The sequence below is a fragment of the Aspergillus ambiguus genome (genome assembly GCF_047715705.1).
Source record: "Aspergillus ambiguus strain CBS 117.58 unplaced genomic scaffold BDV59scaffold_2, whole genome shotgun sequence".
Taxonomy (NCBI): Eukaryota; Fungi; Ascomycota; class Eurotiomycetes; order Eurotiales; family Aspergillaceae; genus Aspergillus; species Aspergillus ambiguus.
Window position 1 is genome coordinate 1533204 of NW_027395515.1, and position 22206 is coordinate 1555409.

The following is a 22206-nucleotide window of genomic DNA, read 5'->3' on the forward strand; positions in this document are numbered from 1 at the left end:
ACCTATCGTTCGACAACACCAAACGGCAAAGACAAAATGGTGGCAAACCACGAAATACTCGATGGTAGCAGGAAAAACCACCCCGCTTGTATCCTTCTCGTCGGTACATTCGGAGGCCACGAGATACTAGTAACCTGGAAAATTCCTCCGAACTACTCCGTAGTACGCCGTAGTAGTAACGGCCTGCAACTAATAGAGGATGTGGTTTTCTTTCTGCCTGGAACAGGTTAAATGGCCGATACTAGGAGTAATTTCGACAGACGGCCCGCTGTGACCTCGGATTTAGATCAAACCCGACCGACGAGGAGAATTGGTGGCATACGCCGTACAGCCGGAGAGGGTCCACCAACGGGTTAAGTCCTTTAATAGGCGGAGAATAATCCCGAGTGCCTTAATCTCCCAGGCAATTGGGCTTGAAGAGTGGCGCTACTGACTCGCAAAATTATAAGTCGTAGAAACTCATCGCATCGAAGATAGCGATTCACGGTATACGCCGTTGGCACCTAGAGCTGATGTGTCGGTGCAGTACCTAGGATAGGGCCGAGAGCAATCATGTCGGCCGCTTTGGCATCCACGTAGCTTGCCTCCCGTTGCTTAGTCTTCCGGTTGGCCTGTCTGCTGTAGCCACTCAGGCGGTAGGTGTCAGCAACGCGGTACCAACACATATTTTGATGGCCTCTGTAGGCTAAAAAGATGTGATTACAATGTTGCTAGCGTTGCTCGACGGCTCCAGCCTTTTCCAGGGTCTTGTGCAATCAAGGATTGGGGTCTCGACGCGGCCCCTGAGACAAATGCACCTCAACCGTGGATGGGAGATGGGATAGTGAGAACAACGATGAATCAACAAATCAAGTCTCTCAATTAAAGGATCGCCGATAGAACGCCACTTCCTGTCATGGTGTGTGGCCGAAACCACTTGCAATAGGGACCAAAGTACGATGCATAGCTCTAATCTGATACTCAGTTTGGAGGCTAGTCGGTCGCTAGCTAGTTGGCAATCCTTGTCCGAACTCATAGCTCGAAAATATCTGGACAATCCCGCTCTCCTTGCTCAGGAAAATCGTGGGAGGAGAGGTCGAGCCTTTTGTTTTGCCACATGCTAGGTGACAACATGTAAGTTAGGGCGTTCATCGGTAAGGTTTGTGACGGAAGGCTGCATAGTATGTACCTTCAAAGATCGACTTCCTCATCTGCAAGCCTGGTCGATGAGCGTAGGATGTGGTCTGGAAGAGGATCGACGGAAGATTGACAGCATCGATTTGCTACTTCTGCCTTATTTCTAATCTATGTCATACGGCGTACGGAGTATCGCGTCTCTCATACTATGGTGGGGCTGAATAGGGGATAAGGATGAAGAGAACGGACGGGGTCAGTTCTCGAGTAGGAGAGAGGGGCAATTGTTGGGCCGGAAGATCAGAAGCAAGAACGCTGTAGCCTGTATGAAACACCATCACACGACGACCTGAATTTTCTCTCTCTACGGAGGGGCAATACCGAAGGGGGAAAAAAAAAAGTGGACATTACGATTCGTTGGGATGTCAACCCCCCCCGCCATCAACGGGGAAACACCCACCGGCTTTGGAATACTCACAAGTCAGTCTGGAGAGCAACGCAACGTACATTAAACGGGGTGGGGTGTCAAAGGATAGTAAACACAGTGTCACAATACAGTCCGATTAACACCAGGGAAGGAGCCAAGTCACAAATGCAAGGACTGCAACAGAGTTCATCCTCTCACACAGATAATCGATTCACCGCCACATTCCACCCGTTGATCATGCGCCACAGCCACCTGTGGCTAGTCGGTAAGGCGGAGATAACTGAACCTTAACCATATCCAGAGGAGGTCGATCGGATCGATCTTGCATTACATTGCAGGCAGACACATTTGGCGAGTGAGCGATCAGGAAAAGCAAAGATGTACGCAGTAGAGTGATGTGTGTTGTCTATTCGGTAGGGGTCCGGACACCCGCGTACCAGGTTATCCGCGACCTGACCCACTACGAAAATGGATGGAGTCGGGAGGGACACCCGTGTGATATGCATGAATTGCTTGATGGCTGTACGCCGTACAGAGCAGTATTTCGGTGAGAGATGATGGAGATCACCATCTGAATACATAGTAAGTGGAGGTTCCCGAGGTTCCCGGTAATTATCCGGCACTCTACGGCGTATTCTGCATACATTGCTTCCATACCTAGATATCGGTAGCAACTTCTCCGTACTGCCTACCCTGACGGGGGGATTGATCTAGCCAGAGGGAGCTGGAATCGGTCTCCTGGCAAAAACAGTGGAATATACTCCGTTCCTAGGTAGAATGGGAGGGTGTAGTGGGTATATTGGGTGTATTGGTCCTACCATGCCTCGGAAGGATCTCAGCACTAACCGGATTCGGCCCGCAGACCTCGTGGGTGTAAACAAAGATCCATGAGGAAGGGAGAGATGAACGATTGTAGACGAAGGAGTTCATCGTGATGTGATGCAGGCAGCAGCATTCAATCGAGGGATCTAGAATCGGAGCTCAATCGTACGTGTATCTAGGTAAGATTGGAGTTTTTAAGGTTTCATCCCGGTTTCCTGGTTCGCATCATCAACTTCCCTGTTTCTCCATGAGGCTGACGGTGGGGTGCCCCTCGACTGTGGCTTGTGCGACACCTTCTCGTCCAAATCGGGCCGATTGTGTGGCGAAGTTCTTCACTAGTCCTCCCACTCAACCGCATCAGTTTCCCCTTTCAGACTCCCTGTTCTCCCTCATTTGGTTAGTACACGGCTGACATAGTCGTATTTTTTATTATCAATTTTTATTTTTATGTCTACTTTCGATTTTTCATTTTCGGCTCTCCGTCCCTCAACCATGGTCAGTCCCATGAAATTTCCGCTCCAGCGCGCTTCGGTTATCCGCGCGCTCTGACCGCCTAATCCCCCATACACTGTAGAAAGTACCAACCCTAACCCCCTTAAACTTTGGCATTTCTGTATGCAATGGGTGAACCACACGTTCCAGTGGCAATTTCCATGTCTCACCGACTAGCTAGCTCCCTTTCTTCCCAACGATACAGTCCATACGGCGTACATCTGCATCTCCCACCTATCTGCTAGACCCCCGCTAAGGGCCGAAAGGGGTCCCTGCTCCCGGTACCAGAAGATGAGACGCAGTAAAAATATGTCCGTGTCCATGCTAGGGGACAGATACGGATCTGAACCTCATCTAGTATCTACCGCGTCGAGACCAGCGAGGAATATTCCGTGGCCTAGATGGCCTCTCCACTCCCTCATCGGGTAAGAGGGGCCACAGTGGGCAATAGGAATTTGGATACAAAATTTAAGCGCTCCTTCTGGACCAGATAACTACTGCGTAGGAGATGTCTTCCGTTCCAATTGCAGTCATTGTCTACAATGCCCACCGATACCAACACGTCTACGCTCATTGCGCAGGTCCAGCGTGATCAAGCCTCAAAGTGCGAATCCTCATTCAGCATGCAGCTCCCTGTAAGGATCTGACGTCTCATTTTAGTTTCCGGTATTTCAAACGCAATCTGGCTGAGTGTCAGTGCTAGCGTTATCTCCACACTAGGTGGGTGTTTTAGGTTGACGCGTCCCAATGCCACACACCAAGTAAAAAGAGGAAACACCGAAGCCAATAGCCATCAGAGGCTGAAGGGTCCGTTCATAAAATAAAAATACAAATAAAAATATGACAAAAAGAAAAAAGAAAAGGATAACCGAAACGACGCTAATCGCCGAATTATTCAAATACCGTCCCGTAATACACCGTAGACTGTACTGGTGGATCCCCATGTCCGTCAGTCCCTTTTCGCAGGATCGTGCATGGCTATCATTACCCAACGTCTGGAGAGGAGCAGCTTAATGCAGATCTGCAACACTTGGCCGTTAAGATCTATTGATATTAATTTCGCGGTGGCAAACCATTTAGAGTCCTGACTCGAGCTCTCTTCCGTTAGTTTGTGTCTGCTTTCATCATGCTCCCATCAACATGGTAGCCCCCCTGGCTGAAAATCTATATGAAGTCGTTATAGGATCTTATCATGGTGGATCTTTTTCTTGATTTTCCTAGAAGTATCTTCATGTTCCGAGGATTTCCTTCGTTACCCTCTAGAAGACCGTCCCCTCATTTCCTCATTGTCGTCCTTCTCGCCCTTTTCCTCCAGCACTGCCGGCGAATGGACTAAGCGTCCACCTTTTGCATTCCAATTCTTTTACGCAACGAAGTTCTCGGGCCTCACACCATGGTCACAGCCGCCACGAGAGCCGACTCTGGCAGCTCCAGCCGGGAATATGGCATCACCTTCGAGATTGGACCTCCGTCAGCCGTCCGCCCCGGTGTGCCATTCACTCTACCAGTGATCGCTGCAGTGCGTCCAGTCGGCAGTTCAGCTGGTGGAGGATCAGTCCAACAGCTGGTGATGCACGCCTCGCTCCGGAACGAGGCTGGGCCCGTGCCCGGACTGACGGGGACACTTACATCCAGCGTACGCAGCCGCCTGGGGAACACCACAAGCGGGTACGCGCGCTTCAGTCCTCTGGTGATTGCAGCACCGGGACGGTACCGGCTTCGGGTGATGCTGGGAGCAGCCTCAGCGGGAGGAGTAACCACGAGAGCGTATGTGGATTCCGGCATCATTCAAGTCCACCCTGGTGCCGCGCCGTCTCAACGTCCCAGTATGTATTCTCTTCTTACATCTTATGCCTAGTCCTTTTGGATTTGTACTCCGATGCTAATTGATCTCAGCATCCTCGCAGGTCGTGAGACTTCAGAGCCTTGTTCAGGAGAATATAGACATCAGTGCGGGGGATATTGTGGCCTGGCAGCGAGCATAGTTCGCTAGAAATGGTCTTCTCGTTCTTTTATACTTCTTCCACTGAAGGACCGATTGCATCGCATCTTGCATTTGTTTTGGGAGTTGGTCATGATTGCACGGTATAGAATTTGGCTTCGCAGCGAAAAGTCCGGAGACCGGCCATGGTCATTAGCAAGCAAAGGTGTTGTGGCGATTTTTTGATTGTTTTTTTTTTCTCATTCTCTGTATGCCTGTTTTCTGTGTTGTTTGTGGTGTTTAAAACCGTTAGACAGCGAACAGTCAGGATGTCACATAGGGAATTTGTAGAACATAGTTCTCTTGGAACCCACGCTGGACCACATAGCCTACGTCAGTTTAATCTGTTTAATCGGGCTTAGGTCATGACTACAGTGCTTGCCTAGTTGCTTAATTCTTGTTGGTTCAACCTGGCCTTGATTATTACCACTTACATAACCGAAGCAGGAAGTGACTGATTCAACACCTTTAATCCTAGCAATCAACTATCATTATGAGGACATTATATATCCAAATAGGCCAGCCTGATCCGGAAACAAGGTATGACTTATGGGCTCATAACCGTTTTTCCGAACAGACTATTCCCGCCAAATTTCACATGGTGACGTGGACGCGAGTACGCAGCAGACCAGTCGCTAGATAGTCCCCCGCTAGAAATAAGGAGTGGACAACATCAATCCTCCACCGCAATTGCCTCGATTTCATCGCATGCACTTTTCCATGTTGCACGAGTAGGCCTCTTATCCACGAGGCTATCTGGGCTGGGGCCAGAGAATCCGATGGCACCCAGGATGCTCAGGGAGGTGAAAAGAGAGGAACTCAATCAGTTCCAGTCGGAGGGTATATGATAACCGCAGAGTCGAACCATCATGTTCTAGACAATGAAGAAGGTCGCATGTCCGCTTGAACGGACTCATAGGAAAGGAATTGTTCAGCCCTTTTCGCGCTGGTGACGCAGACGGTCGACGCCATCCCGCACGGTGTCGCGGAAACTGAACCCGCCAAACAGCCAATCGTTGGAGTGACGGCCACAGTGGTTGACGGTTCCCCGGTAGCGACGGTAGTCGTCGCTGGAGCGGCGGGAGTGGTGGGAGGGTTTTCCTTCATCCTGTCGAACAGCCTGGGGGCTTGCGGGACGACGCGAGTAGATAGACATGTTGCTTTTGAAAGGTTTGTGTATAGACTGTGGGATGGTGTTGTATTGTGGATTGGAATTGACTCAAGGGAGGGAGGGAAACTCCAAAAAGATAATGAGACGATGAGATGATGACTCTCCAAACTGGCCTGCGGTCTCTCCCGTCTATTTATGCCCACCCCCGCCGACTCGAGGCTCCCTTTGTTCTCTCCACAAGTTCCAGCCGGTGCCAGCCCTAAGGGACCGCGTGGACCCTGTCGGCCCTATCAGCAACTTCAACTCCCTGTAGGGCATGCAGACCCCTGCTGACAGCCACCAATGGGAGGCTGCCAGCAGACTGCAGGCACGCCAGTCGGTGAGGAGCCCCACTCTCCGCCCTATCAGGAGCCTTGTTCGCCAATCAGGGCCCTCCCGCGTCCCCGATCGCCCTCAAGAGGCTCCAAATTCACCGCTTCTGCCTGGAGGCCTGATGCAATGATGATTACGTCGACTCGTCAACATCCCCCAGTGACCTAGGTGCCTGCTCATCCGGCGATAGTCATAGTGTTTAAGCTCTTCTACATCCCGAACGTGTCCCACCCTCATTCTACAGCTCGCTAGGGATCATCCGGCTCATCCTACCGGGGACGGCCAACCCCGATTAACTTCTACTAAGCCGCCCGATTCTTCTAGCGTCCTTCGAGAAGGGCGCATTCCTCGGTTCGTGACCAACAGAACCAAGCAATTTTGGCCCCACCTGCAGTCTAATACGAACGTGATTGGATTCTTCTGCGCGTGAGACGGAATGCTGACCACTCACCCGTGAGCTAACTTAGGGCTGATCGAGTCACACTGGATGCTCAGCTGATGTGGTAGAGATAGAGGATAGCAAAAGAAGAGAAGATATGAAAGAGTACCCGTCGGACCTTACGTACATTTAAGAACTTACCTACGTGCAGGAAGCGCACAACAGAATGGAGTGTCAACAAGCATTCGCGTTGGTGGTCTCCACTCGCATCCCCGCACTTGAGGCTCTAGTTTGCCCTATGACATCATTCGGTTCACTCCCCCCACCGCCAGGAGTCTATTCCATCCAGTATCGGCACGTTATCCGAGGAGATACTAAGTTGTATGGACAGCGGACATGAAGATCATACGAGAATAAAATAACGAAACTACATACCAAAGAATTACATCCGGATGGCCACGTATAAACTCTAAGGTTTATCCTAACACTATGCGTTCTAGGTACGGCGAGTAATACAGCAAGGTTATCTCTCCAAGACAAACGCCCAACGCCAACCACGCCAACCATGCCAATTTACCCCCACGATCACTCCTCAAGCAACGTCCATAAACTCGCACTCGGCTCCCTCCATGACCGCGGCTGCTCAGAATGACACCGGCGATGATTTCTCTCCCGCAAATGAGCCGCCCTCCCACGGTGGTGCGTCGCAACGTTCGGCAAGTCCATCGCGCCCGGCTCCTGCGACACCCAATACGAGACCAGGACGTTCTCCCCGGCCTGGGTCGTTGTCGGGACCGTGAACAATGACCGGGCCTTGTCTAAGGGCGGGCGGATCATCCGTCGGAGAGTGCCTCCGCCGCTAACATGGTACTGCTCGTGGGGGCCAGCGGGGCGGAAATGCGGCCAGAGGTGATGGTGGTGAGACGAGGAGCGGGTGGATGGGCGGACGATGCCAGCAGAAGCGGCGGCGTCGGGGTCGTCGAAGAGGTCCTCTGGAGCCAGGGGCGTGAGGAACTGCCGTTCGAGCTCGTCGTCTGGCGCGGACACCTTGATGATTGGGAGGGGTTCTTTTTGAGCCCCCGGGCCGCAGTAGGGCCAGGAGTGGCGTCTTCGGTGGTGTGTCAAGTGGGGCATAATAGGTAGCGAGATAGATTCTATGATGACGATAGAAAGGTCAAAAGTATGCAACTAGCTGTAGGATGCAAGTGGAGACGTTATATAGATAACGATATGAACGCAGGCAGAACGATAAGCAGAGGAAACACCGTGTCTAAGCCCTCCGAGCCAATCTCCCTAGTTTCGCCAAAGCCGCGTACCCTGTCATAGTGGGAAGGGAAGTGACCAGATTGCCCGAAATTATAATAACGAGGGCGGGCAGTGGGGAGATTATAAAGCAACTCAGCCTCTGATACTCCCGGTCAGGAGGACAGCGTGAGGTGCACGCGCAGAGACTCGTGTAATAGAGACGCCCGGGTGACTGACGAGTAAGGGAAAGATGCAGGGCGCGGATACAGTCACGGACCATCCTGCAGCCCTATGATCACCCCCATTTACGCACCCTAGTGCCCGGAGTTGAATCATGTTGGGGCTGTGCTGCAGAAACGTTGCTGACTAGCAACGAATGATGGACGCCTACGTGGCAGGAACAGGAACGATACTTGCATGATAGAGCTCTAGGTACCTACTACCTACATACCTAGGTTGTCGTTATGATTGCCGGTTCCGGGAAGATCTTGAGTTGCGCGCATTGTAATCCGAACGACGCAGTATGAGGCTAATGCACCCCGGAAGGGATCCAGATCTACTCATGGCGATCGAGAGGAGAAATCAGTCAGATGAGTCAGAGTGGAGCAAAATTATCACAAGCGCGCTGTCGCCTGCAGAGTAAAATGGACAACGGTGTTATCAGGGTGCGCGCTGGTGCGGTGGTTGAAGTGATTGTGACTCAGAAGCCGAGCTGCAGCCGCAAAAATGGAATCAACTAAGGGCAGCTTTATTCTAAACACCTGTAGTTGCATACTAATCCTCATTGTTGTCTTAGCACTAGGAAGACCGTTCCACCAATACCTAGAAAGCAGACTAACTTGAGGTAAGAACCAGGCTTTACCGGAGCATAAAGTCATACCACGTATTATTCATAATAAAGCAGGCATCTCTTGGAACAGTACATAGTGACAGAAAGCAGAAAACCTCCGACCATCATACCTTATTCATAACACATCATTCTAGCAAGGCAACCATCAACCGTTGGTAATCACCGCTCGTTTCTCCACGGACCCGCTGGATCAAGTCCTTTCCGTATCGATGGCGATACGCAGCCTTGACACGGTCCTTGTGGGCACGGTTCCAGTGAACACGCACAACGCGAACCACCAGCTTTTCGTCTTTGGTCCCCATTCCCTTCATACAATCTTCCAGCAACTCAGCGTCGCGCATTGCCGGATCCAGAGCCGTGCGCAACATGTGCAATAGTGCATCTTTCATATGACCGGAGAACTCCTTCTCGAGATGTTTCTCGAGAGAGTTGTACCGGCGATTGAACTCATCGTTGATAGCACGAATCTCGTTGTCAGAGGAGCGTGCGAAAATACTGCAGACTTCCTCAGCATTCTTGACCATACCAGCCGTAGCACCGTGAATAGTTCGCGCTTCGATCTCGATGGTTCGCGGGTCGATCGGGAAGGACTCTTCATGGCGATTGGCACGAAGCACCATAGAGAAAAGACTGAGTGTTTTGAAGGAGAGGTCGCCTTCCACGTCCTTCTGCAGCGAGCGGCGGTAGGTGGATTCGTAGGCGGACTTGATCGCTGACAGATCGGCGTTGGAGCGGCCGAGCAGAACATCATTTAGAAGCCATTCTTTGGTTCCTACACCCTCTACTGCGTCGCGCGCCGAGGCGACGTCGTGCAAGAGAGGTCCGTCGATAACAGCCAACAAGCCCTGCCGGAGATATCCGCTGGTCTCTGATTTCACGTCTCTGAAGAGATCCCGGTTTATGTGGTTGCTGTATGTAGAGCGGACTGCGGACATCTGGAGCGGGTCAAGATGCGCGAGGACCTGGATCAGAGTCTTCTCATCGGTACCGAACCCCTTCATCGCCTTTCGGAGGACATCAGCCTCGCGCCGAAAATCCCCGGGGGCCATCTGGCCCTGTGCGTAGCCAGGAGAAGGAAGTGAGGGCGGTGGGCCGTACTGGAAGTTCTGCGGGGGATATGGTGCGCCGGGACCACCGTATGGTCCTGGAGAAGGGCCAGGCGGGAAGCCCGGTCCCGGTCCGCCCTGAGGTGGATAGGATGGCTGCGGAGGACCGGCATATGAAGGATGAGGAGGGACTGGAGGAGGCTGTTGGTGATATCCGGGACCTGGAGGGCCTCCTGGATGGTATCCTTGCGGCGAGGGAGAGTGAGGGGGAGGGTATCCCGGACCAGGTGGGGGGTGTTGGTAAGGACCTGGGGGAGGACCGTACCCAGGACCTTGCGGCGGGGGATACGGCGGTTGCGGATATCCTTGAGGTTGGCCGTAGGGAGGGTATGGAGGTTCTGCAGGACGACAGTCTGTCAGTTCTTACCCGTATGACATGTGGAGGCGGGGACGTACGGTTTGGTGGGGGGTATTGGTTGTATGACATGATGGTTGATGAAGATGGAGCGGATGGAGAAGAAGAAACGAAAGAAAATTATGGGATTTCTTCAAAGCTGCTGTGACCGATTCAACCTATATGTGTTCCAGACTTAGACAGGCAGACAGCAGACTGCGTTCAGGATGATGCTGATCCCCGTGAGTTCCGCGGTACACAATGTGGCGCAGCGTGGCAAGTGTTCGTGGCGCCTCATAAGGCTGCTCAGGCACCCGCCAAGGCACACATTTTCCTCCACCTCCACCCATGGAAATGAAGGCGGATTGGGGCTATACAATTACAAACTACAAATTCTCTACCTTGGCTAGCAATCATTTCCCCTGTCGGAATTATGGACCGGTAAGTTGGATCCCAGGCAAGGAACATTCACTTTGGATTCACCATGATGTTGTCTCGTCGAAATTCAAGGTTACTGACAACTACAATGGTAACACGGATATATATCTTAGAATTCATTTGGAGCATCTAAATGCATTTTCATTAGATATCATAACAATTCTATGATCGCAGTAGGTATTGGCAAGAGATGGGCTTAGTATAGAAATGATGAAAGGAGAGAGACGATTAATTTGGATGACGAGGAGAATGGATACCATCTTCAAGCCTGGGTCACGTGGATTTGCTACCCTTGTGCAGAATTTAGGCAGGCGACACCAGGATCTAACTTATTACCGACATTCATCAAATGAATTTCTTCCTAAGTTACGGTTAACAATGCCAGTAATTCCAATTCTAATCATATCAGACCCGATATGTCCTTGGGTACGTGCGCACTCCCGTTGCTCCACTTCGCTAACATACCTGGTATAAATGAAGTGTTATATCGGCTATCGTACCCTCCAGCGTGCAATTACCATATACCAGAAAACGTACCCTGGAGGCTCGAGGGATCAAATCACCATCACTTGGAAGCCGTATTTCATCGACCAAGATCCCCCCGAGTGCCCCGAGTTAGTCAATGGTCTGTATCTCCTCAGACACCGCCCCGACCCTTCATTATAAACCTTTCCCATATTCGCGCGTTGTATATGTACTTACCCGATGCAGACCGCATGCTCCGCCGCATGCAGGATCCCCGCCAAGTCGCCGCAGCGCAGTCTCGACTCCAACGTGCTGCAATTACGATGGGTATTCAACTGAAGTTTGGCGGGTATATTGGTAGCTCCCGACAGGCACATAGGCTGCTACACATAGTGGGAGAGGAAAAGGGATGTGAGAGTCAATGCCAATTAGCAGAGAAGTTGTTCCACGCCCAGTTCGAGCGAGAGGAGGATGTCAGTGAGCGTGAAGTTCTGCTTTCTGCTGCCGTACAAGCTGGAGTTGAACTGGAGCAAGCCCAAACATGGTTAGACGATGAGAATAGAGGACTTGTTGACATGGAGAGGGTGCAGAGAGACATGAGGGCACAAGGCACAATCCATGGAGTGCCTCATTTTGTGATTGGTGATAGGCATTTGGAGGGCGCAATGGATATGGAGGAACTGATGGAAGCGTTGATTGCGGCGAAAGAGAGATCTGTGTCAGACGCTATGTAGTTCTTTGGAATATTGATTGCATTCTCCGAGTTGTTGTCCGATCGATCGAAGACCTAGTCGGGTGGAGCCTGATCGAGCCGAGATGGCGGGACCCGCGGATTTCCCCCCAAAGCCTCCGCCGCCATTTGTTGATTCCTCCATCTATCCTCCATCAACTTCTTCTCATGGCGACCACCAACCGTGGCCCTGGTCTGGGGGACCTCGAGAAAGAACTAACTTGCTCGGTACGTGTGGATCTGAGCCTTTGATATGATCTTTCATTCTATCTCAGGCAAGCAAAGAACTGCGGGGAATCTCAGCCCCCGGCGGAATTGTGCCCACCCCAATACCGTCTTGTACATTCACGGATATATACTGCAACGTTCACCTCTCGGAATATTTACTAATAGGACCTCATCCACAGATCTGTACAGAACTCCTTTACCAACCTCTCACTCTCCTCGACTGTCTACACACCTACTGCGGTTCCTGTCTGAAAGAATGGTTCTCAGCTCAGGCCTCCCGTCGACGCTCGCCTTCCTCGACCCGGTTCACCTGCCCATCATGTCGTGCTGTCGTGCGCGAGACACGGCCTAATGCTACGGTGACAACACTTCTAGATATGGTCCTTGCGGCGAACCCAGAGCGCAACAAGTCCGCGGCGGAGAAAGAAGAAATAGCGCAGAGATATAAACATGGTGACTCAGTGTTTCCAACCGTATCATCAACAGACTCTAGTCCTCGAAGGACAGAGACCGAGGATTTAAGATTAAGCGACGGGGTGCGGGACTTGAGTCTCCAGGAAAGCGGGGCACGGGCCAGTGACACAGGTGGCCGCCGCATACGTCGCTCGTCGAGGACACGGCGGGCTGAGAGTGTCGATGGTCGCTCAAGACGACGGCGAGAAGATGAGCGCGCATCACGCCGACAGGTCCAGCGGGGCGCGCGGGGGGAGGAATCGTCGGAGCGCACTCGCCGTATTGAACATCAGTCTAGCCTACGGTCGTTGCTAAGTCTATCGGATACTGAGACCATGGAGGAAGAGATCTTGCGACAGATTCTGGAGGAAGGTCTGCTGGACGATATTGATATTGACAATCTCGGCCCCGTCCAGGAAGAGGAACTCAGTGAGCGTATCGCCGATGCGTACCGTCGACGGCATCGACTTCGATCGCGCTCCCAGCAAAGGCGCGAGACACAAGACGCTCCGTTGCATGATTCAAACAGACCCCGCTCTAGATCTCAGTCGACACAGAGACCACAGCCCGCTCCTGTTTCTCAAGACTCGTCACGAAATCCTCCCGTATTTAGGCCATACTTGCTGGACCCTCTTCTTCCACCCGCGGGCCAATCTGGCCATCAAAGACGTCTATCAGATCAAGGGAGTAGCCGGAGGAGGACATCCCCAATTCCAGTGCACCCAGCATCAACTTCCGATGTTGGCATAGGGCAAGCTACAAGATCTTCAAGTGATATGATTGCCGATCGCCCTCGTCCTTCGCATGTCTCACGAGCCCATGCTTCAGGATCGAGGACTCCAAGGCTACGTCGGGCTACAGAGACTGGACCGCCAGTGTCAAGTATATCGACGTCGATATCCACAGCTGGGGACCAACATCTCCGTTCTAGCAGACCGTCTGTTGATTCGCCCACTACAGTCTCGTCGACTATACAGAGTCTACAAAATGGGACCTCCCTAGCACGATCAGGCCAAGTTGTTCCAAGCTCTTCGACAACTAGCTCTCTGGCCGCGGAAGTCGGCAGGCATTCTAGACCGTCCTCGTCAAGGACAAAAATCTCTCGCTCATCCTATCCAGAGCCATCAGTTCTGTGTGACCGGTGCGGTAAGCAGAACATTCAGTACGAAATCCACAAAAAATGTCCCCAATGTAACAATGGGAACTACCATATATGCTTACGCTGTTACCGTCTTGGACTCGGATGTCTCAACTGGATCGGGTTTGAACAATCTGCAAAGGCGGTATATGAACGAATCCAGGCCGTTTCGAACGGTCAGCCTCTCCTGTCACAAGAGCCAAAACATATCTTACTATCTGTCAGATACTCTCGTCCACCAGCAAGCTCCTACATGCCTGGGGTGAACGGGAGAGAGACAACGAATGAAGACCCCACAAACAGGTTGCAAACAGGTCTATTTTGCGATATTTGCTTATCTCTTGCTAACGATTGTCTCTGGAAATGCAATCAATGCAACGAAGGAGACTGGGGGTTCTGCAATAGATGTGTAAATCAAGGGAGATGCTGCACACACCCACTTCTACCAGTCTGTCGAATTACCCCGGTCGTCGACTCGAACGGGTCAACTCCTCCACAGACAAATGAACCCATCGGGTCGGGAAGCGAAACGAAAATTCTATCCTTCTCAACAAAATGTGACATATGCACCGACATCATATCCTCATCAACTCTCCGATTCCATTGTCTCCAATGCAACGATGGTGACTACGACATTTGTGCCAATTGCTACCTAAAGCTCGTGGCAACATCTAAGATCCGCAAGGAAAATGGACACAACGGTTGGCGTCGTTGTTTGAAAGGCCATCGTATGGTAGTTGTAGGCTTCGAAGGTCATGGGGAAGGCCAAAGGCGAGTTATTGTCCGTGATCTGGTAGGTGGACGCGCCTTGAAAGACGAACATCTTCACTCTTCCACATCAGCTTCATCGTCTCCCGCAACGCCATCTACGCCCCGCCTCCATGGCGCTGGTCGTGGGACTGTCGCTTCTCCAGAATCGGGCTTAGGTGATTGGAGTTGGAAAGAGGGATCGGAGCGTCGAAAAAAAGCTTCCCGTGTGCGCAACCCCGCTTTAAATGAGCGTGACCGAAATGGCAATCATTCGGAGCCGTCGACTCCGGTCTCTGCAAATCCGTTGTCTATGCGTCGATACCCCCCTGACGGTGGCGTTGGTCTGATTGTCCATGCGCTGTGGTCCTACTATCCTGAAAGCGAGGTCACAGACGAATTGATGTTTCCGCGCGGAGCAGAGATTACAGAAGCAGAGAATATCAACGATGATTGGTATTGGGGGTGCTACGCTGGGTTCACTGGTTTATTTCCTGGGGGGCACGTCTTTGTTGTGGGAGAAGTTGTTTAGGAGACTCAATTGCATGAGTAATGTTCTTATCATGCATATTATATTGCGTCGTTTCTGCATTGTGTGGAGCTTCACGAATGATGTACGGACATGTTACCCATGACTCTAGCATTGATAGGTATTTATCCATGGAAGTTCATTCTGGGGATGTCTTCAAGGACGAAGACCTCAATAAGTTTTAGAGGAAATAGTCAGCCTTATCGATGACCCTTATTCCCTCGCTCTGCAAGGAGGATAGTTTCTATTAGGTATATAGTTTTCGACTTCTCAAGACCAGAAAGTCTGCTAGCCCAGGAAAGTAGAATAGTGTATCTATTCAGCATAGATGATTCAGCTAACTTAGAAGTATCAGGCAACGTCTGCTGCCATTCACGGTGAATACTCTCTGCGTTTCCCATCTGCCAACATTTGGGGTTGAAGTACGAGGTTCCATGCAGGACGGTATAATTTAGTTTGCACGTGATACCATTCCTTCTGTGACCAAGCAAACTGATCTGCAGTTATACGTAGTTTGACAACTTCCATTTCATTAACACTTGTAGACTTGGCCAGATCTCAAAGATATATTCGGCCTGTTTATCCCCTCTCTTGGGTTACTCCATTGAACTTGCTGAATATAGTATAAAGATGGTCGCATACTGTCTATAGGGTCCTGAATGTCTAAGATAGTATATCGTGCTGGTTTTCAGTGGTCTATAGGTGCGCCCCGAACACCCCTAGTTACCCCCCGGATCGTACCAGCGCCCCCCACAACCCCGCTTCTCCGTGAAGTTAGAGGCCTTAGTCACAGCACGGAATGTCTGAATCTTCCTATCTCTCATCAGGTGCCGAGGCCTAATGCATAGGATGCAAACATTGTCACATGTACTGTACTGCCAAAGAAGGGAGAGGCTGCTTAACCCCGCAGACGTGAGACAAAGGTTAAATAAATACAATATCAGTCCTCGAACTACACTATGGGTGGAAGCATAGTCTACATCGTGAAAGTACGCAGCTCAGCATGTTATCTTCACTCTTTATAATCCTTCTCTGTTCTGTGTTCTGGCCACAGTGCTTCGCAGCCCCTCGAGCAATTCCAAACTTTGTTTTCGAAGGAGATCCACCCTATGATGCTCCGCCGGAGGAAATGCAAAAGGCTTTAGTCTGTCCCAATGGAGTCCCAACAAAGCGTGAAAGCCCATTGTTGCTAGTGCACGGCACTGGAAGCACAGGGGACGAGAGCTGGGGACGTGGATATGTACCTGCTCTCCTCAATGTGGGTATTAAAGCGTGCTATGTGAATCTACGTGAGACTTGGAGCCCAAGAGTATGAAGAGAAGACATTACTAATTAGTGATGCCCCTATAGCCAATCGTTCCATGACAGACGCTCAGCTCAGTTCTGCCTATGTTGCATATAATCTGCACTATCTATCCTGGCTGTCTGGTGCGTCTGTCGCAGCAATTGGTCATTCACAGGGTAGTCCCAATGTCCAGTGGGCGCTGCGGTTTTTCCCATCTATCCGAGATTCCACTTTGACTCGAGCCTTTGTTGCTCTGAGCCCCGACCTTGCGGGTGTGGGATTTGACGGCCTCACTCAGCTGTGTAACATAATCTCCGGTGTCCGCCTATGTGCGCCAAGTATATGGCAACAGGCGGCCGGGAGCAACTACATGGCTGCCTTGAGCGGAGGATCTCATGGCATTGACCAGGCGTACATCCCAACTACTGTGGTTTGGTCGGCCACAGATGAGGTAGTGATCCCCTCCTTCCAAAACAGCCGTTTGTCTGGCGCGTCGATCATTTCAGCGCAAGATCTATGCCCTGGGCGAATTGTGGAGCATCTTCTCATGACACACGACGCCGCTGGATTTGCAATTGCATTAGATGCTTTGACACATGGTGGATCGGCAGACGTGTCTCGCATTAACAAGACTGCCTGCGCGGAGGTTATAGCTCCAGGCATGGACCCGACATTGGCGTCCCTGACCGAGGCAGCTGCCAACGACATCATCAAGGGAATTATGTAGGTCCACTGAGGCACATTTATAAAAGTCAACATCTGACATTGACATTCTTTAGACTGGGAGGACCAAAGACTTCACAGGAGCCGGCATTGAAAGAGTACGCAGCTTGATTTCTCAATGAGCAACTTGGGAAGTTGGGTGCAAGGGAGGCTCTCGGCGTTAATTTTGGTTGAATCTTCGGGTTTATTAGTAGCATGATCTAGGATACGAGCCTGTCTCCTTGTGCTCTACGGAAGGGGTATAGGATATTTTGCTATGAGTGCAGTGTTGAAATAAGCAATTTGGACCATCGGGTGGATCCTCCCGATTGGGTAATCTCAGGGGCTGCTTCGATTCTTCGTGACTGAAGCGGACAAAGAACAACAATACCAACTTCTCTTCCACTATCACCGTCCACTTTGCTCCCTCTCCCACCATCTCCATCCCTTCAACCATGGCGTCCACACCATTCACCCTCGACGTCGCAACATGCCTCTGCATCGCCTTCGCGTTGTCCTTCATGCCCACCGCATACATCCTGGGCCGCTCGCTCATCCCGTCCACACACACGCGTAACCGCATCCTCTTCTACTGGCACGCCTACGACGCCCTCACCCACTTCTTCATCGAGGGTTCCTTCCTCTATGAGTGCTTCACCAGCTTCACGACCCTCCCTGCCGGCTTCGGCCGCGCACCCTATTTCCTCGGGTACACCGATCGCGTGTACGGCGCCGCCTACGGGTCCGGTCCCAGCGCGCGCCTCTGGCAAGAATACGCAAAGGCCGACTTCCGCTGGGCCACCGCCGACCCGACCGTTGTGGCGCTCGAGCTCCTCACCGTCTTCCTGGGCGGCCCCGCAGCTCTGTATGTCTGCTATCTGCTGTGGAAGTCGTCGCGGCCGGCTGTCTCGCCCGCGACGCGGGGCTCCGCCAAGGCGACGCTGTGGCTCGTGGCACCTGCGCTGGCGACCGCGGAGCTCTACGGCGGCTTCATGACCTTCGCCCCTGAGTGGCTCACCGGCAGTGCCCAGCTGGAGACCTCCAACCCAGTGTACCTGTGGTTCTATCTGTTCTTTTTCAACACGCTCTGGGTGTTCATTCCCCTGTGGATCTTATGGGAGGCCGGTAAGGAGCTGCGTGGGGCGTTCGTTCGCGCAGAGGTCGCTTCCGTCGGGAACAAGAGTAAATAAGCGTTGTCGGGGATGAGGATATGAATAATGATTTTGCCTGGGTTTGTTGGTTGTCTTTCAGGTCTGATTTGGAATGCCTCTGCGTATATATAAGTCTTACGGAAATACATACACTTCCCTATGGGAATTTATTCTGGATGGTCATTATGGAGTCATGGCGAAGGTATCGATCGCTTCATCATCGACAGGGCAGATCGTAAGAGCCTGATCCTGTTTAGTATGAATGTATTCGAAGAGTAATATTGCTACTACTAACGGTCCTTACTGTAGCTAACTGCTGTCAGCTGGAATTAGGCTCGCCTGTCAATCTCATGGTATAAGTGCGATCGTACGACAAGCCAGACGTTTGACAGGAATATGAGACGCGTCGAATTTCTGGTCGGGTTGTCAGGTTTTCAGAATTCCGACCAGAAGAATCGAATAAGGCGCGCAAAAGTCTAGTAGCGCATGATAAATATCTTTCTCGATGTCCTATACGTAGGGGTACAAAGTTGTGTGTGACTTCTCAATGTTAGGTCCTCGCTCCTGGTAGAATTCGCTCACTTTCCCCCGCAAAGAGGAACAGCATGCATCATGCGTCTGGACCTAAGCCAGGAGGAATGATTCCTTGATCATTTGGATGGTTGTGAATTCAGGAGGCAGGGAATTATGCACCCCGCAAAGCCCATCGCCGCAACCTCCCGAGGAGATAAACTGAAGCTACGCATCCCTGCTCACCATCCGGGCCGCCCGTGATGATGTCCCAATTGCGAAGTATTCTCCACGCAGCAAAATATGAGTGCGGGGAAAACAGGCAGACGTGTACGCGTACGAAGCCAAGGCTGGCTTATCGCGCTCGGATCGACACGTCCATACCTGTGCTGTCTGTACGGTGCCTCCCAGCTGACTGACAGCTATGTCTGTGCTGAGGACCCCGGTCCAGTAGCCATGGAATATGGTTTCCACGGCGGGAATAGCATCATCCGAGCTAATAGGAGGAGGCCGAGTTTCAGGAGCTTGGGGGCGGGGTTTTGGTGGCTTGGATGGGCCATGGGTTATGGATGAGGAGAAGAGCTCAGACGGAAACATGGGTGTATATGTGCGTTATCATGTGAAATCGTATTGCGCGAGAGGAGTGTAGGAGATATAGCAGCCTAGACATGTACATTTTGGTAACGCATGAGATTCACGGAATTATCCAATCTCACTGGCAAAAAGGGGGGGGGGTTGTAAGATGGCCGTTTTTTTGGGGATTACGCTGCGTCGTATAACATGGAGTTGCCCTTGGCCGTGGCGTCGATATATTGCTCGATGGTAATCCGGTTGATCCGCAAGCCCTGTCCGCGGGGTCGAGCGCTGTACCTCAATATGACAAGCGCGTGCAGCACGTTTAATTGATTGATACATACAACGAAGGGCGTCCTTTCCCCGCGGCGACAGCAACCCGCCAACGCATCGTCCTGGACGCACTCAGCTGTCTTGCGATGCGATACTTTGAGCTTTGGCCTCATTCTCCCCCGTGGCTGCATATCAAGGGGCGGCTGGCGCACTAAAATCGGCAGCAAGTAAGCCCCAAGCCCCGCCACTGCGCCGTCAGTTCTGGCCGGTTGGGAACTCCAGTGGGGGCGGAGGTTGTTGCGATATCAAGGCGACCGCGCAGGGCTTCGATAGATTAGGAGTTCCCAGTGCAAATCTGCCTGCCGTCGGTTGTGAGATGGTCGATCCGCAACCATGCGTCTCCGAAGATGATTACCCGCTCATGCTATCTACATACCTACTCTAGCTGCCCAATCCCAGCAAGTCAGGTGGTCCGATAGTGCGCGTCATCCCATTGATGCAGTGTCGATGCATGCCGCATCAACCCATGGCGATTAGCCTCCGCAAAGCTCATGGTCAGCTGTCATATTGACCCCTGTTACAGGGGCTCTGGAGGAGCGGATGGCCAAGGGCGCGCGCATCGGGGACCCTGGAAGCCATTTTCCACGGCAAAAATGGAACTTCGCTGTATACGAACCTAAACACGAGTGTATCTGGGCCATCGCAACAGTCTCGAATGGCGATAGGACCCCCCAGGACACTATGCAGGAAGGCACCTGCGTCCCATGGCACGCCCAGAAGGCGGAGAACCATGTCCTGAACCATTGTGCCAGAGTGCCCCGTGGGGATGGAGGAGTCGCAATCGCTGGCATTGTGGGTTCTCCAAGTCATTGCAGACGACCAACCCCTCATTGACTGCACGCAAGAGGGGCTTGGTACTCGAGGGTGCATGGCTCTCCAACTCTACGGCGGACCAGACCCTAAGGGTTTCATATCGCCTACGCGCCGATGGCATTGAGTTTTTGTGCCCTGTGCGCACTGTCAACAAAACATCCAGACTCTGTCAAGGCACTAGAAAGGACTAGACCAACGTCGCTACTAATATCAGACTTTGCACAAGCGCCGGGATACGGCTTTCCGACTGGTGGTTGGGGGGGGGGGGGGCCAGACCCCCAGGCGATACTGACCGCCCCATCGCAGACTTTTCACCTAAAAGATGGCGGAAAGTTTCTTCAGCGATATAGATGTTCTATCCTCCAGTCAGATTTGTGGATGGGAGGTCGAACGTGGCCAGAGGTGTCGATCAGGGAGAAGCGAGAGCACGGGTGCATGAGTTGAGGCGGATTACCCGGTCGAGTGCTGGCTGCGCTGAAAGTATGGAACAGAGACTACAGGCATTACTCGATAGCGCTCCTCCTTTTGACAGTTAGAGAGGTGACAGGGATCGAAGGAGGTCTAGGGAGTGTGGCCTCCGACTCTCGAAGTTTCAAAGAGGGGGGGAGAGCAGCATATCAGACTAATTTACTCAAATAGTTTTGGTCCTAAAATGTCGCCCAGGTACACACAGGGGGCCTTCTTCGGGCTGATTATTCCTTGGACGTCGGCTCTCGCCAAAGCCCGTCTAGCCTAGCGGCGAATCTCTCCCGTACACATCCCGTAGGCATCGGGACATATCGGTCTCTGAGCACCGACCGAAAGGGAGAACTTGGTCTGGGAACGGGAAAGTTTTTTTTTTTTTCCTCGCTTGCGCGATAGACGGAGAGAGAGTCAGTGCGCATTAGGTTTATTTCTGAAGTCTACAACGCCATGGCCGCAATCACAACACACGTAGGTCTGCAATAATAGCGTTGTTAATGGATATGGGCCCCCTCCCGACAGTTGAAACCCGAGGAGGTCATGGCGGAGGGCCGACCGGAATAGACCCTTCGAACTCTGCCAGTCGCAATGGATGTCTCATTGGGAGATTAATCCCCTACACCGATATAGGAACGAGTCTAGTGGCAAATCGAATTCGGGTGAAGAGGAAACGCAAGGTCAAAACATCACGGTGCGGTGAAGATGTACCTGATAAGACTGGATGGCAAGTGAGACAAGCGCCCGTCGAGGCGTGCAAGGATGCATGTCTGGATCGTGAAACACGAGCCCATTTGATATTGCGACGGCTAAGAGTTCACATATGTGAACGGGGAGAGAATGGTCTTAGTTGCATTTGTCTCTCGGTGACGAGAACGGCGATTCGCATGCAACCAAATAGCATCTAGGCCGTGGACTATGAGCATCTCGGGCCAACCGGTAGAACCCTATTTGCGACCGAAATTGGTAATAAGATTGATTAAGTAGCTAGGTAGTGCAAGAAGATACAATGGGTGGGAATAGCTCCGTGGATGAACGGTCGATAGACGATTGATAACCTTCGGTTCCTTGTCGGACATGCAGCGATCAGGAAAAATAGCAAAACCAACCAAGCCAGTGTCGTTTGGATCTCAAGAGAAGAGCCAAGAAATGGGTACAACCAAAAACCGCCAGCTTATTGTCCCCAGACAGAGAATGGAGTGACTGTCGTGAGCTGTGACATTTGCAATACCACCAAGGTCCGTGCTGATCTTCCAATACCAGAAAGCGAAGACGAACCCGAATCGGATATCAAGGCCGGTCTGCAATTTTCTGGGCGGATTTCTGATTCCTGATGTCATCCTGGACTGTTCCAAGGAATCTCGTTGGCACGGGCGGTGCTAGTGCGTCCGCAGTGGCTTCCAGGGAACAGGAAGGGAAA

General features: G+C 51.9%; 7 protein-coding genes across 7 annotated transcripts; 5 read left to right on the forward strand and 2 right to left on the reverse strand.

Moving 5' to 3' along the window:
- Positions 1-4247: 4247 nt before the first annotated feature.
- BDV59DRAFT_198233 (uncharacterized protein) lies at positions 4248-4839 on the forward strand (the record flags this gene model as incomplete). The annotated part of the gene is made up of 2 exons (XM_073693118.1): positions 4248-4680; positions 4751-4839. 2 exons carry the CDS (start codon positions 4248-4250, stop codon positions 4837-4839), a joined length of 522 nt encoding a protein of 173 aa, XP_073552744.1.
- Positions 4840-6912: 2073 nt separating this feature from the next.
- Positions 6913-8170, reverse strand: BDV59DRAFT_169009 (uncharacterized protein). Its single transcript, XM_073688166.1, has one exon. The coding sequence runs from the start codon at positions 7829-7831 to the stop codon at positions 7283-7285; it is 549 nt and encodes a 182-aa protein (XP_073552745.1). The 5' UTR covers positions 7832-8170; the 3' UTR covers positions 6913-7282.
- A 533-nt stretch (positions 8171-8703) lies between these two features.
- On the reverse strand, positions 8704-10437 carry BDV59DRAFT_169010 (annexin; the record flags this gene model as incomplete). The annotated part of the gene is made up of 2 exons (XM_073688167.1): positions 10295-10437; positions 8704-10236 (listed from the first exon to the last, which is right to left on the reverse strand). Coding segments are annotated over exons 1-2 (1345 nt in total), but the record flags the coding sequence as incomplete, so codon positions are not given.
- A 145-nt stretch (positions 10438-10582) lies between these two features.
- Positions 10583-11957, forward strand: BDV59DRAFT_169011 (DsbA family oxidoreductase). Its single transcript, XM_073688168.1, has 4 exons — positions 10583-10673; positions 10763-11096; positions 11151-11295; positions 11382-11957. The coding sequence occupies exons 2-4, from the start codon at positions 10878-10880 to the stop codon at positions 11867-11869; spliced, it is 852 nt and encodes a 283-aa protein (XP_073552747.1). The 5' UTR covers positions 10583-10673; positions 10763-10877; the 3' UTR covers positions 11870-11957.
- A 67-nt stretch (positions 11958-12024) lies between these two features.
- Positions 12025-15109, forward strand: BDV59DRAFT_169016 (SH3 domain protein). Its single transcript, XM_073688169.1, has 2 exons — positions 12025-12093; positions 12273-15109. Exons 1-2 carry the CDS (start codon positions 12034-12036, stop codon positions 14961-14963), a joined length of 2751 nt encoding a protein of 916 aa, XP_073552748.1. The 5' UTR covers positions 12025-12033; the 3' UTR covers positions 14964-15109.
- A 1212-nt stretch (positions 15110-16321) lies between these two features.
- BDV59DRAFT_198237 (uncharacterized protein) lies at positions 16322-17079 on the forward strand (the record flags this gene model as incomplete). The annotated part of the gene is made up of 2 exons (XM_073693119.1): positions 16322-16968; positions 17025-17079. 2 exons carry the CDS (start codon positions 16322-16324, stop codon positions 17077-17079), a joined length of 702 nt encoding a protein of 233 aa, XP_073552749.1.
- Positions 17080-17402: 323 nt separating this feature from the next.
- Positions 17403-18137, forward strand: BDV59DRAFT_198238 (EXPERA domain-containing protein; the record flags this gene model as incomplete). Its single annotated transcript, XM_073693120.1, has 1 exon — positions 17403-18137. One exon carries the CDS (start codon positions 17403-17405, stop codon positions 18135-18137), a length of 735 nt encoding a protein of 244 aa, XP_073552750.1.
- Positions 18138-22206: the final 4069 nt, after the last annotated feature.